General features: G+C 46.1%; 1 protein-coding gene across 1 annotated transcript in view; it reads right to left on the minus strand.

Moving 5' to 3' along the window:
• GABBR2 (gamma-aminobutyric acid type B receptor subunit 2) overlaps positions 1-10,234 on the minus strand; it is a 446,922-nt gene extending 436,688 nt beyond the window's left edge. Inside the window, exon 1 of the mRNA XM_034064922.1 lies at positions 9,920-10,234. Within this exon, the coding sequence (XP_033920813.1) occupies positions 9,920-10,234 (315 nt within the window). The remainder of the gene's footprint in view (positions 1-9,919) is intronic.
• Between the last annotated feature and the right edge of the window lie 3,249 nt (positions 10,235-13,483).

The following is a 13,483-nucleotide window of genomic DNA, read 5'->3' on the forward strand; positions in this document are numbered from 1 at the left end:
CATGCCTCTACCTACGCCAAGAGCAGCCTCAATACTGAGACACTATTTATCTCCTCTGACGTGTCCCAGCTTTTTAAGAAGCCAGCTGTTCAACTAAAATTATGTACCTCCTACAGCATCACCCAAATGACCAGACTATCTTCTTCAAACTGCCAGACTGACCAGATTTGCTTGTAGCTAGCGACAGTCATCTGAAGAAGGTAAATGAAAACTTATTTTTGCTGCAAATCCTAATGTGTCACTCCTCATATGTAGCCTGAAAATTTCATCTCTGCTTCCTCACCCTCTTCCCCAGCATTGCAGCACAAAGATCAAATTCATTTCCTTCATTCTGAACAGAAGGCTTGAAGAAAAGAGATAAAATTGCTAGTATATACAGCATCAGTGAGATTATTCCTGAAGTAATAGATCAAATTCTAGTGGCAGCACTTTGAGAATGAAGATTACAAACTGTAAAAGATTCAGAAGAAAGCCACAGAAATGCATAAAAAGCTGGGGAGAACAAAAAACAAAACAAATCAAAAAAAGGAGCAGCAGTTTAGTCTATCTAGTTTAATGTTCAGAGGTGGCTTGATCTGAACCTTGCTCTATAATGGACGAAAAAGTAATTTCTAATAATACCAAACATTTGAACTCATTGGCCAAGGAAAAGACACTTCCTACCCTTCAGTAAACTACTCTTTTCAAAAGAAATAACTTCTATTAGATAAGTTAACTAAGCACTGCTGCTGATACTGAGATAACACCTCCTGTGTGACATGATTGTGCCAGTGGTATAGGCCTGCCTTGAGTAATAAGGCCCTGGGGACTCAGTACTCCCACATCACTCCTTTTGTTTACATTAAGAAGCTGTTATTTTTGCCAAGGTCAAACATAAGGTTTTCAGATATGTGTTAATTACAAAAATGACTATTTATTAAATGACAGGTTTTTAAAAATACCCAAACCTTGCATATTACTCAACTTCAAGGTCTTTGAGATGCAATTATCTAATTCTAAAGGACATTTAATTTTGATAATACTGACACAGACCCTGAAAATATCTGTATCCCAAAGGCTGAACAAAATCAGCATTTTATTCCGTGAGGCAATTTGAAACTTACATTACTTACTTAAAGCATGTAACTATGAATACCTTTGTTCTTAATTAGAAGTGGCAATTCTAGGTCTCCTCCTCATGGAAGCACGTTGCATTTTCATAGGTGGGCTGGCTTTCTAAAGTGCTGAGTATTCAGCAATTCCCACTGATGTCGACAGAAAATGCAAATCACTCGGTGCTTTTGCTGCAGCTGAGGAACCTAACTTGAAAACCTTCTTGGTTTCAAGAAGTGATCTGAAACTGATACCATTAGCATTGTTCACAGAAAGAAACAGAAATGAGGAGCAGAGGGGAGATTGTCTAGGTTTAAAGACCTAGAATGCAAAACTTTTTGGATCACTTTCTCTACATAGTGGTTGCTATTGCCCTTTAATTTCTTTTACTACATTACACAAAGTCTTCCTTCCACTAGCACGTTCCTTCAGGTTAGATTCTCACCACCAACATGGAATTTGGTCCTGCTTACAATTTTTATAAAGGGAGAAAGTGGAAGGGATAAAAAAAAAGAGAAAGTTTACTTTATTTCAGTGAACCTCGTATAAATTATTAATACTTAGGGCTCTCCGAATTCACAGGGAAGAGGGGAAAGCAAAACCCACAGTGCTTTTACAGAACTTTAACGTTCTATCAAAGACCCCACAGAAGTGCAGAACTTAATATTTTTATACTACATGTGTATTCTAAACATCTGTATATGATGCTGTTAAGATACACAAGAGTGCACATCTGCTAATCACACCACTTGAAAAATGTTACGAGCTATAATTTGTAGCACACCAAGTGTTAATCTGACAAAACCTGTCGCCTTACATAGAGTAAAAATTGTAAAGTAAGGTATGCCTTCTCTGCTACAAAAACCCCACATTAGATTCACTGTGAAGGCAGGAGCAGTAAACAGTGGAAAGGAAGTTAATTAGCATTCCAAAAGGGGACTCTTACTACTTCTCCCGGAGGTTTTGTATGTACAATGGTTACTTAAGACAGCTATTGTGTATATGATTCTTCACATAATTCTGTAGTTCACTGAAGCTTCAGCAGAAGCTGAGGCCTAGTGTAGGCAAACAGTAAATTAAAATACATAGCTACTTTAAGGAAACAAAAGATTGAACAAATACTTTATTTTAAATGTATATGGTCATGATTCTTTAATCCCCGAAAAAAAAACAAGGTTCTGGAAATAATCAGGCATACAGGATGAGTTCCTCTAATGGGGACTGCTGTCAAGGAGCACGTGAACCCATCAGACCCAGCTTGTCATGAAACAAGCCAACAAGGTCTTCACATATGGTCTATGACAATCTGAGGAAGGGCAGAAGACTCCTGACTCCAGCAGCATCTAATCTACCAGAACTCTTCATACAAGGCTGGATCACTTGGATAGCCATAAAAAAGCAGGAAAGCCTTGGTCACCCTGCACAGCCTACCTTGCAGTGATTTCCGACCTCTGTAGCCAGGAAGGAATTGCAGGGAGAGCAGCTGTGCAAATGCTGGGAGCTGCTGCTCTCACAACGGTTACAGGGGCAGCAGTTTAAGCTGCACATAGGAATGGACTTTTAAAGGGATTTCAAGCAAATCACAGAGAAAAGTTTTCAGGGAGGAGGATTTTGGGGGATCCTGAAGACAAGAGCAGAGGGTTTTCTAAGGTATGTATTCTAATTCACAGTGGAGCAGGCAGAAATCCTCAAGTGAAATATATGGCCTATATTTTAAGATCTGAATAATCCTAACGGTCCTCTGATCTTAGAACTCATTAATTTCTTGAAAGAAATACTATAGCCATAGCAGGAAACCTAAGTTTTCTAATCCTATCCCTCAAACTCGTGATGTTCCCTTTAAAGCAATTAGTCCATTATCTGGGCCTTCATGTCTCAGGAGCCTCAATAACAACAATTTGGACAGCTCTGCTGAATTAGCCCTTATGTTCTTAGTTCTTTTTGACTATTATTTTCAGAGAGAAGGTGGATATTTGCCTTTAATTTGTTAGCTTTCATTTTTGCTTTGAGAATGCTTATTTGGAAAATACTATGCACAAAATTGTCAGAACTAAAGGCCACTGATAATGAAAAGCTAATGGCACAGGAATTGGACATCAATCACTGGCTTGGCAATGAAAGTACGTGGTTATTTTATCACAAGGGAAAAGAAACAAGTGTTGGCTGGTCAGTATGTCCTGTTTCCACTCAGCAGGCAGTATGAAGTAACCCCCAAATCCAACAGATCTCACTCAGAAACAAAACCTCTCCAAGGAAGACATCCCACAAGCGTCAGTGTTATAGCAAGGGGAAACACAGCATGACTGAAAATATATCCCAGCTATTCTTAGAGGCACTACCTTCTTTAAGTTGGAGCAATGCTGTGACTGAACTACTTTGCTTCAGGCAGGAGTCAGTCCTGGTACATTAATGCTGGAGGCAGGGGACCTCAAAAGTACTGCAGATCTCATTTCTAGCTCAGCTAGACCCACGAATCAAAGAACAGTGCATCTGGCTCCTGAAAGGCTTCTGTCACTGGTTTAGTTCCAGGATTCCTAGTACAAAAATAAGTTTTTAAAAACTATGATGTATGTGCAGTGTACCCTCTCAGTTTGGAATCCCACAGTCTGAAATAGAGTTCTTTCTTTGGATAAATGGGGCTGCCGCATACCAACATGCATCTCCACGGTCACAACTGCACTGACTGGCCTCCGTGTACTTCTCTGTAGCGCCTCAGCAGCTCCAAAAATTATTTGAGCCAAAAAGGATCATGGAAGGTTTTGCTCTGCTAACTTCTAACACCCAATTCCCTGAGCCAGACTGCCATATGCAGTGGTTCAACCCTTCCTAAGGAGAAGTATTTCCTTTCCTGTGACAGCGATGACCTCCACTTGAGTTTCATGAAAGAGCTGATTGGCTCCCAGCTTCTGCAGTTTGCTCAAATGCATTGTTCTTCTATCATACACCATGAAAATGTCCATAAGGCAATGAAACTGAAAGCAGAGAACAGAGCTCAAGACACACATGCACCATCATGCATAGATCATTAATGTGAGGTGGCGCTTTGTTGCCTTGACATGTGATGCTATTTATGTTGTCATCCCAAATAGTTAAGTGTATTTAGTTAAAACAGTATAAATATTACATTGGCAACTTTTCGTGGGAATACTGTCATTAAATCTCTCTTCTAGCCCCTCCTCTCCCTTTTTCTATCGCAAATATTTCCTTCACAGTTATCACAAGGATATTACACCCCATCTTATCCACATACTTGAGTAATTCAGTCTGGTTGATAACCATATCAGAGGATAGGGCCTCCTCACTCTTCCTCCAAACATAAACGGAAACTCCTTCCTGGATTTATTCAAAAAATATTTTTTCCCTGCTGACAGAGCATGTTTAGCATTTGAATCAAAAGATTCCATAACAGTGTGTTTTGCAGTATGCATAGGATAAGTTATACATGAAATTGCAAGACATATGCCAGAAAATGATACAGTGGGTTTAATCTCTTTGCTGAGATATTTAGAGGCTATACATTCTGCAGGTCTGGGATCTGCACACAGAGGAGTGGGTGCAGTGAATACATGATTTCTCTCCTCTCCCCACCCACATCTTAGCATCAGCAGAGAAGCCAGCATAAAATTAACATAAACACTTAACTTTCAGATTATTCCCTTCAAGTTTATAAAACTCTAGAGCAAAAAGAGGTTATGTCACAAATGGAGCCGTATTATGCGAAAGTCAAAGGGGACACTGACTATTTAAAGCAATATGTCCCTTCCAAGCAGAACATTGCCAGCAGAGTAGACAGTGATCGTCATCCATACACACAGCATACTGCATTTTAATGCTACACTCTGCATATATCAGACAGTGCAAGTACTTGGTAATATTTAAAGGTAACAAATTACCCAACTACTTCAACATATGCAACACACAAGGTCATCTAACATGACAATAACAAGTATCAGCCTGATCAGTCTGCTGTAAACTGGACCCTCTTTCATACCCTAATATCTCCTTTATATTCAGCTGTTACTCTTAGATGACCCAGCACCACCTTACCTGTCCCAGTTTGAGCACTATCTTAAAAATGAGAATAAAGCTCCAGACAACTTAGTACTCAGAGCACTCACAAGCATGTCAGGGATCACTCCCAACATCCCAACTTGGCTTTGGTACACTTTGCTTCACCACACAAAGCCAGCTGCTGTCAGAGTGACTTGAACCTATGCCTCCTAAGACAAAGGGCCTAACTAATACATCATGTGTGCTTCTTTCTAAGAGTGTGCCCTTACTCACTTCTATTAGGGCAGAGTTGGGTAACTGGTAGCTGTTTGTCCCTCTCTGAGGACCACCAGCTATGATTGAATGCTGTGATTCATGTTCATGGACAGACACCTTATTTTGCACCGCTGACAACAAACCCACTCTCCTGTTTCCAGAATATGTTCCCCATCCTTAGTGAAAGTAAATATGATTCTTACTTCCACTTGCAGGTGGAAGATATGAGTCAACTTTGTCAACACCATTCATGACAGGACTTTCTGGAAGAGGCATCTTTATTTGGATGCTGAGGGTGTTTTCTAACATAGAATAGATCTAGGAATGACCCAGACTGGTGCACGGCCTGCAAAACTTTCTTAAACTTTGAGGGAAGAGGGTTTGACTGAAAATACAGTTAACTTTTTAGTAAAAGAAGAAAGTAAAGAGAAGGTCTATTCATACTTAGCCTGTAACTTCTTGTCAGATAAATTAGGCAAGGCACTTTCTACTTCATTACAGAAGGGAAGGCAAATATGTATTAAATGTCAGTAAGATCACATTTTCCTTCAGATTATCTGGAGTCCCATGCATTTTCCAGAGCTCACCTTTCTATGCCAACCTGCTATTTAAAGGTATTAGAGTGTATTATTACACAAAGATGAGATTATATCAGGATTACAGATTATTGTTTGTAGTAGTTAGAGAAAATTACATAATCTCATCCCCATAGCATGAATATTCTTCCCTCTTTGTGATATTGTACCCACTTACTTCTGGAAGGTATTTTTTTCAGCTTGTCAAGGCTCACTTTGGTCTTCAGAAACAAGTGAAGGAATTCTAACTTGCATACAAAGCTTTCTTGGCTATACGTGTCTAGATTCAAAACAAATTCAGCCTCTCTGTGCACTGCTTGCAGCATTGCTCCTACAAGAGATCAGAAAATACATTTCATATTTGAGGGAAGATGTCCAGCTGTTGAAAGGCAGACATCCAACTTCCATTAAAGCCCTTGTCTTCCACTATGCCTCTTCCTCTAGTTTCTGCATAGTCAGTTTTTGCCTGATGCAAATGAAATACTGTTGAAATTGATTATTTGTCTACTAGGATGTTTAATTCCTTTATTTTAGGGTTATTCTGCTTTTTTTGCTGTAACAGATGTGTGTCAGGTTCTCAAGCAGAAATCATCTTTCCTGATTTACATGAAGTTACCAACTGCATCTAGTTTATATAAAGCCCTTTATTTCATTATTTTTCAAAACACTTATTTGCATTTTTGACCAATTAAAGGTACAATCACAGGGACAGGAAAAGGAAGAAATATAATACCATGGTTATTGATCAAAAGCCATAAACTATCAAGCACCCTTAACTTCTAGGACCTGGTCCAAGGGCAGTTGTAATCAGTGCATTACTGCCATTAATTTCAATGGGTTTTGGATGAGACTCTTCACAGATGATCACTTTATAAATGCTCTAGTTTCTAAAATAATGCTATTATGAAATTTTGCCTAAGAGTCTCATCTAGAGTTTGCTCCTGCTCTCATTGAAATTAATGGCATACATTAAAGCCACTAACTCAGACCAGAGTTTTGCAAATGCCGGCACCTGAGCTTTTGTTCTTATTGACTGAACCTACATAGAAATGTCCAAATAGATAAAGATATGCTCATGGGGCAGCAAAGCACAGTTCACTGAACTGGATCAGGATCACACTCCAAATACATTTAATCACCAAAAATACTCAAGATAGAAGACTGCATTTTTATTACCAGTGGCCATATTTTGTAACAAAGACGTAATTCACACAATCACAACTGGTTGAGACATAGATTAAGGATTGTACTTAAGTGTTTAATTTAGTTCAAATGCTTTGAAAAACACTTGGGATGTTCATGTACTCAAAGATTAGTGTGCTCAAGAGCTGACAAATATCACTCAAACTTAGAAGGTCTGCAATTTTTCACATGGTTGGTCAGCAAGTAAAGGCCTTATAAAGCTTCATTATACAAACCAGAAGTACCAAACAAATGAAAACATTCAATTCAATGCTGACAGAAAACTACCTGAATGCATAATAATAAAAAAAAAAGAAACCAAAACAAACCCAAGAAATCCAATGGTTATTTTAATTATTATTTGCAATACAAATATCAGTGGGAGATTTTGGAAAGATATGAGGGAGAATATAAGAGTTTCTGAATCACTGCCATGCATTTCCTATAAAAATATACTACAATTATTTCTTAAGCTATTAAAAGATCCCATGTGTTCAAGTCTCCACGTTCTCTTTTTTCAAGAGCCAGCAATGTCACAAGCACCACCTGTGAAGCCCAGAGTGGAAGAACTACTCCCTAGTCTGTGATTATGCAATGATAAAGATCCAGACCCTTCAGGCATATCTGTTTATTGGTGACCTCGGAGAATAGGCTCAGGACCTAAGTGGGCATGATAAGCCCTCTACCCTTCTGCTTACTGTAAATGCAGTGAAGGAATAAGGTAATGTCTGAACCCAGTGAAAAAGTTTATGCTGCCATTATGTATTTAATGGCTAATCCAGCCATTAGTCTGTTCTGCTTTGGTGCAGTCAATCTAGCACTCTTCATGAATGCCAAGTTATTTACTTGTCACTACTAAGCATGCAATCATGAGCCAGCCATACTCCAAATATATACATTCGCCTGACTTAGCATTCCATAACCATCCATTTATTAATTGCTTAAAAGCATTCAAAGCTACAGAGCAAGCTGGCAACATGACCCTGATTCTTTATGTCCCTAGAGTACAAAACAGTCAAAATGCAATTTTTATGAAACTGATACTCATTCTAGAACAAAAAGTGCATTTTTTCCACTGAATATTTTAACAGTAACTACCTAGTTCAGAACCTAAAATCTGTATTAAGAACTTCAAAATATTTTGACTGCAATAAAATGCAGCACCTTATTGATCATGATGTTACTGTATAAAGAAGGAAGATCCTGTCTAAGCTTCTCTACTTTCTATGACTGTTATTTTTGTAACAATTCCACCCAAGTGAAGGGTTTAAACAGAATAATGTAATGAAAACAGACTTAGGAGAACTGAGATTTTTGTCTAACATGTACCTCACTTTATGAAACTGGTAATGCCATTCAGAAAATCCCCCATAATTCTTTTCATTACGATTGCAGAGTTCCCTGAGATTCACTCTTTTTAAGGAAACAAGCGGTTACTCTAAGCTGTTCTTGCCCGTATTCCCTTTCAGTACTCAGTCTTGTTCCCACAACGCAACATGACTGCAGCACGCTCTCTCCTAAATGACATCTTCAACAATATTGCCCTCCATTCATTTATGCTCAGAGGTACCTGAAAAATTACTGTGATGGATTTATGTCAATAAAAAACCACCTTAGATGGAGAGGCTTCTGCAGAATTTTTTGGGATGGAGAGACTGTCACACGGAGCAGTACAACCTGTCACTGCAGCTCTCGGCTTTACTCCCTTCAGATCCTGAGAACCGAAGGGCAGATGACAGGGGCTTCCTTAAATGACAACCAGGAAGATTTTCAGTAGTCATTGGTTTTACAGCGGATTGTCTTGGAAATGAGCACCCGCCGTCAGTATTATACGGGGAACGACTGCCATCTTCAGGAACGCCTCGATATTGAATCACCACGTACCCTTCGCAAGCACACGGTTACCGAAGTTGTGACCAAAACCAAACGCAGATGTGAGTGGTTGGTGGTGGGAACCAACTCCTCGCCTCTCTCCCTGCCTCTTTCTCGCCCCCAGGTAAAGCAGAGATGCTTCCTCTCACCGCACCGCACCGCGCAGGGCTCCTCGCCCAGCTCATCCTGCCCGCTCCGGGCAGCGCTCCGGAGCGGGGCACCCCGCCGGGCTCTTCTCGGGGACGGGAACTGCAAATTTAACTCTTTCCGAGGGGCACCTCTGCCCCCCGCCGTGCCAGAGGACAGACGGGGAGAGAGGGAAGGAGACCCTGGGGAACCTGCAAGACCCTCCCCTCCTCCTTCTCAAACACGGCTGCTGCCGGTGCCCTTTGCGTCCCGGCGCTTCATGGGATAAATCAGAATGCCCGTTGGCGGGGAGGGGGAGTCAAGCGGCCGGCATACATCTGTTGCTGAACGGGCAGCTGCGGAGAGAGGGATGGGATGCGGCCGCAGCTTTACTGGGCAAGGGATCGCCTTCCTCCCGCTGTTGTATGTGTGTGCCAAGGGCAGCGGATCCCGGTCTCCGCCAGCCGTCCCTCCGGGCCCAGCGGCGCGCTGCCAGCGGCCGGGCAGGGGCGCCCCCGGGGCGGCGGGGCGAGCCCCGGCTGCTGGGAACCGGCGCGGGATGTGGGGGGAGAGGAGGACACGGCCGGACAGCTCCACTTCCTCTCCCTCCACCGCCGGTCCCTCCACATCTGCGGGGCCCGGCGGGCAGGGCGGGCTCGGAGCCGCCGTACACGGCCCCGCCGGCAGCCGCAGCCCCGGCCCGGGCGTCCGCGCTGCCCTTGCGCCCCGGCACCCGCAGCGCCCCGGGACCGGGCGGCGGCACCTCCCCCTGCGCCCGGCGGCGCGGCGCCCGCGGCGGTCCCTACCTCCGTGTCGTAGAGCCGCAGGTCCAGGAAATAGGGGTTGAGCAGGGATTCGTTGCGGATCTGATCCATGGCAAGCTGCACGGCGGGCAGCACCCCCCGGCCGATCTTGCTCTTCTGGTCCTCCTCGGACTGGCTGAGCGGCATCAAGCCCATGATGGAGATCGGCGTGGTGGCGTTGGGGGGCAGCCCGGCCGCCCCCCGGGAGCTGCCCCGCGGCCAGCCCCAGCCCGGCGGCGCCCAGCCCAGGCACAGGAGAAGCAGCAGCATGGCAGGGCTGGAGGTGGCAGCGGCCGGTCTCCGCGGAGAGGGATGCATGCTGCTGGATGGGGGGGAGGAGGAGGAGGAGGACTGAGGGAAGGGGGGACGGGCAGAGCGGCGGAAGGGAGCCGAGCCCCTCTTAGTCCGGGCGCATCCCTCGGCTGCAGAAGCCAAGGCGGGAGGAAGAGAGCAGCCTGTCTCCTCTTCCCCTGGAGCCTCGGGGTCTCCTCTCTCTTCTCCCCTCTCCCCTCCCCTGGCAATAATCCTTCTGGCAATGGCGCCTACTCTTTCTCAGGTCTGCCAGCTGCAGCCACCAGGAGCAATAAATAAATAAATAACCCCCACCACCACGCACACACAGGCACGCTCCCCACCACCCTCCTCCTCCTCCTCCTCCTCGCTCCTAGGCGGCAGAGCAAGGGAGCGGGACCTGCCTCTGCCTCCCCGGCTGCTCTCCCCCCTCTCCGCTCAGGGAGGGACAGCACCTCTCAGGCGCGGAGGGGGGGCCCGAGCAGCCCTCATTGAACACCTCCCTCCCTCCCCCCTCCTCCTCCTCCTCCAAAAGGGGAAAAAAAAAAAGGGGGGGGGGGGGGGGAAGGATGCTCCGGCACAGCAAACGCAGAAGAAGCCTCCCCCCTCTCCCCGAGCGGCGGAGGAGAGGACGGGAGCGGTGCCGAGGAGCCTGGGCGGGGGTGCTAGTGCCGCATTCCCGGGGAGCTGGGGCAGCGCAGCGGGCGTCCCGCTGGCCGGGCAGACCCTGCCGCCGGCGGGAGGTGCCGCCTGCGCCCGTCCTTCCTTCGGGTCGGGGTCGGGCAGAGCCGCCGGGCTGATGAGCGCAGCCCGGGAATGAGGGCAGAGCCAAGTGTGCGGCGGCGGTAGCGGGGCCGGGCCCGCGTTCCCGCAAGGCACCGGCTCCAGGTGGGGCTCTCGGCGCGGGGGGGGTTGGGGGAGAGCAGCTCCCTCCCTCCCTCCTTCCTTCCTTCCTCCGGGCCGCGGGTGCCGCGCGCACCGGACCGCGCGTTCCCCGCGCGGAGGCGCGGCCGCCCCACGCGCGACCCGCCACTCGCGCGCGCGCAGCCCCGCGCTCACCCACCGGCGGGCTCAAGGGACCGGCTCCCCCCCCCCGGCCCCCCCCGCTGCCCGGTGCACCCCCCCCCCCTCCTCTTCCCCGCGCACACGCGGTACGCGAGCAGCCTCCCACGCGTGCCTTGGCTCCTCCGCGCCGTTTCCGCACACACACGCACACGCGAGGCGCGGCGGGCGGGGGGATGCGTGTGTGTGCCCGCTTCTGCCGCTATCACTTGCCCGCCGAGCCCCGTTACCGTGATCGGAGGCCGTAGTAGGACTCGGGGGTCCCCCGCGGGCTGCCCCCCTCCCCAGCGGGTCACTTGCGTGTCTCAGCGGATGCGGGTCGTGCCCCACACACTGCCCGGGGCTCTCTGCCCCGCTCTGGCGTGGCCTCCCGCCGCCCCCCAGGAACACGTTCACGTTGGCCACCCTGCATCATGGTACGCAAAGTCCCCTAGGAACGGCGCGGTGTGCTCATTTGTCCCGAGGCAGGAGGCAAACAGGGAAACTTTCCCTAACCCTGCCTTAGGCACCTCGCTTTTTATACATGTTCCTAATTTTTCCTGAAGTCACTCGCAACAAACCTTTGAAGATCAGCCTAATCCATCTAGTATCACATATGTGGCAGCTGTGAAGTTAATTGGAAGGAATATGGATTAAATAATTCTAAGATCATTGTGATCTGACTTGAAGGTAAAAGGCCTTGTAGCACTCGCTGCTTTGCAGCCTTTCCCTCAGAATGGCATCCAGCAGTGTTGACTTCAAGACATCAGTGATGAAGAGTCCACCACATCTCTTGATAAATCCTTTCAGTCATCAGTTTGCTAAGAGGTGCTTCCTCTATTCAGTAACAATTTGGCTTACTCCAGTATCTAATCACAGATTCTCGTCACATCTCTATCAGCTTAAGGGGACAGAGCATCCATGATCCTCTTCTGTGTACGGGGGCTAAGATTAACCATGGCATTTTGCTTCCGTGAAATAATGAGACCAACCTTCCCTTGCCTCAGAAGTCATTCCTGGGGGCATTCCCAAGGCACCTCTTCTTTTCCAGATTTATGTGTGAACTGGTCTGTGAGACACAGCAACCTGTGAGCACTGGGCACTGGCACACCTGCAGCACCTCCCTCAGCACCAGCCATCCACCCCTAAGGGCCAGCAGGTTGGCAGAGCTCACCCTGCAGGCAAACCAGCCAGCTGGCAGGCCTTATGTGGCTACCTCTTAATGGAAGACATTTAGTACCTACAGGGGGTTGACAGGAAATCTAGAGAGGGACTATTTACAAGGGCAGGTAGGGATAAAGCAAGGGGAAATGGCTTTAAGCTGTCAGAGAATAGATTTAGATTAGATATAAGGAAGAAGTTCTTCACTATAAATGGTGAAGCACTGTCACAGGTTGCCCAAAGAAGCTGTGGCTGTCCCTGGCAGTGCTCAAGGTGAGGTTGGATGGGGCTTAGAGCAACCTGGTCTAGTGGAAGGTGTCCCTGCCCATGGCAGGGGGTTGGAACAAGATGATCTGTAATGTTCCTTTTAACCCAAACCATTATATAATTCTATAAATAATCTACACCATGTTTTTAACCTGCACTGCCTAAAAGCATGATCTACTTTTTCCTTCCTGTGCACACAATCTTGCTTTATCTGCACAGATGACCCGTCCAGCAGTTTGTCACCTGAAAACTTACCAGTATCTTATTTTCCCCCAGAAATCTATCATGACACCAAGAACAGATCTTCCTAGGATGCCAACAGGAATAGGTGCCACACAGAATCTGTATAATGTTATTTTTAATCAGAACTTCATATGCTAAATGATGTTTCACCATTCTCAGCTTTCTTTGGAATAGATACGAAGTTTATTTGTCAAAATCTGTTTCACAGAAAATTGTTCTTCACCGCTTGTATTCTGTACCATTCTGTGATCTTCTCCAGCACTTGGCTACCAGGACCACAGCTACTTGGATCACTATGGTTATCATTTTACAATACTGGCAGCATATTAACACACATACACCGTGTCTGGAATGTCATCAGCTTCCAGAGCTTTTTTGTATTTTTTAAAAGCCATTTCCCAGCACTCAGTCTTTCTGAAAGGAAGTTCTGGGGCACAACAGAATTAATACCTTCAATATTAGCAACTGCTTGACATCCTTCTTTGTTACTGATGCAGCAGCAGCAAATGTCCCTTTGTTACTTTAAGAATCAAACGCATCTCCTCACTTCTTTCCAAACATAAG

The sequence above is a fragment of the Melopsittacus undulatus genome, chromosome 1 (assembly GCF_012275295.1).
Source record: "Melopsittacus undulatus isolate bMelUnd1 chromosome 1, bMelUnd1.mat.Z, whole genome shotgun sequence".
In the NCBI taxonomy this organism is placed as follows: Eukaryota; Metazoa; Chordata; class Aves; order Psittaciformes; family Psittaculidae; genus Melopsittacus; species Melopsittacus undulatus.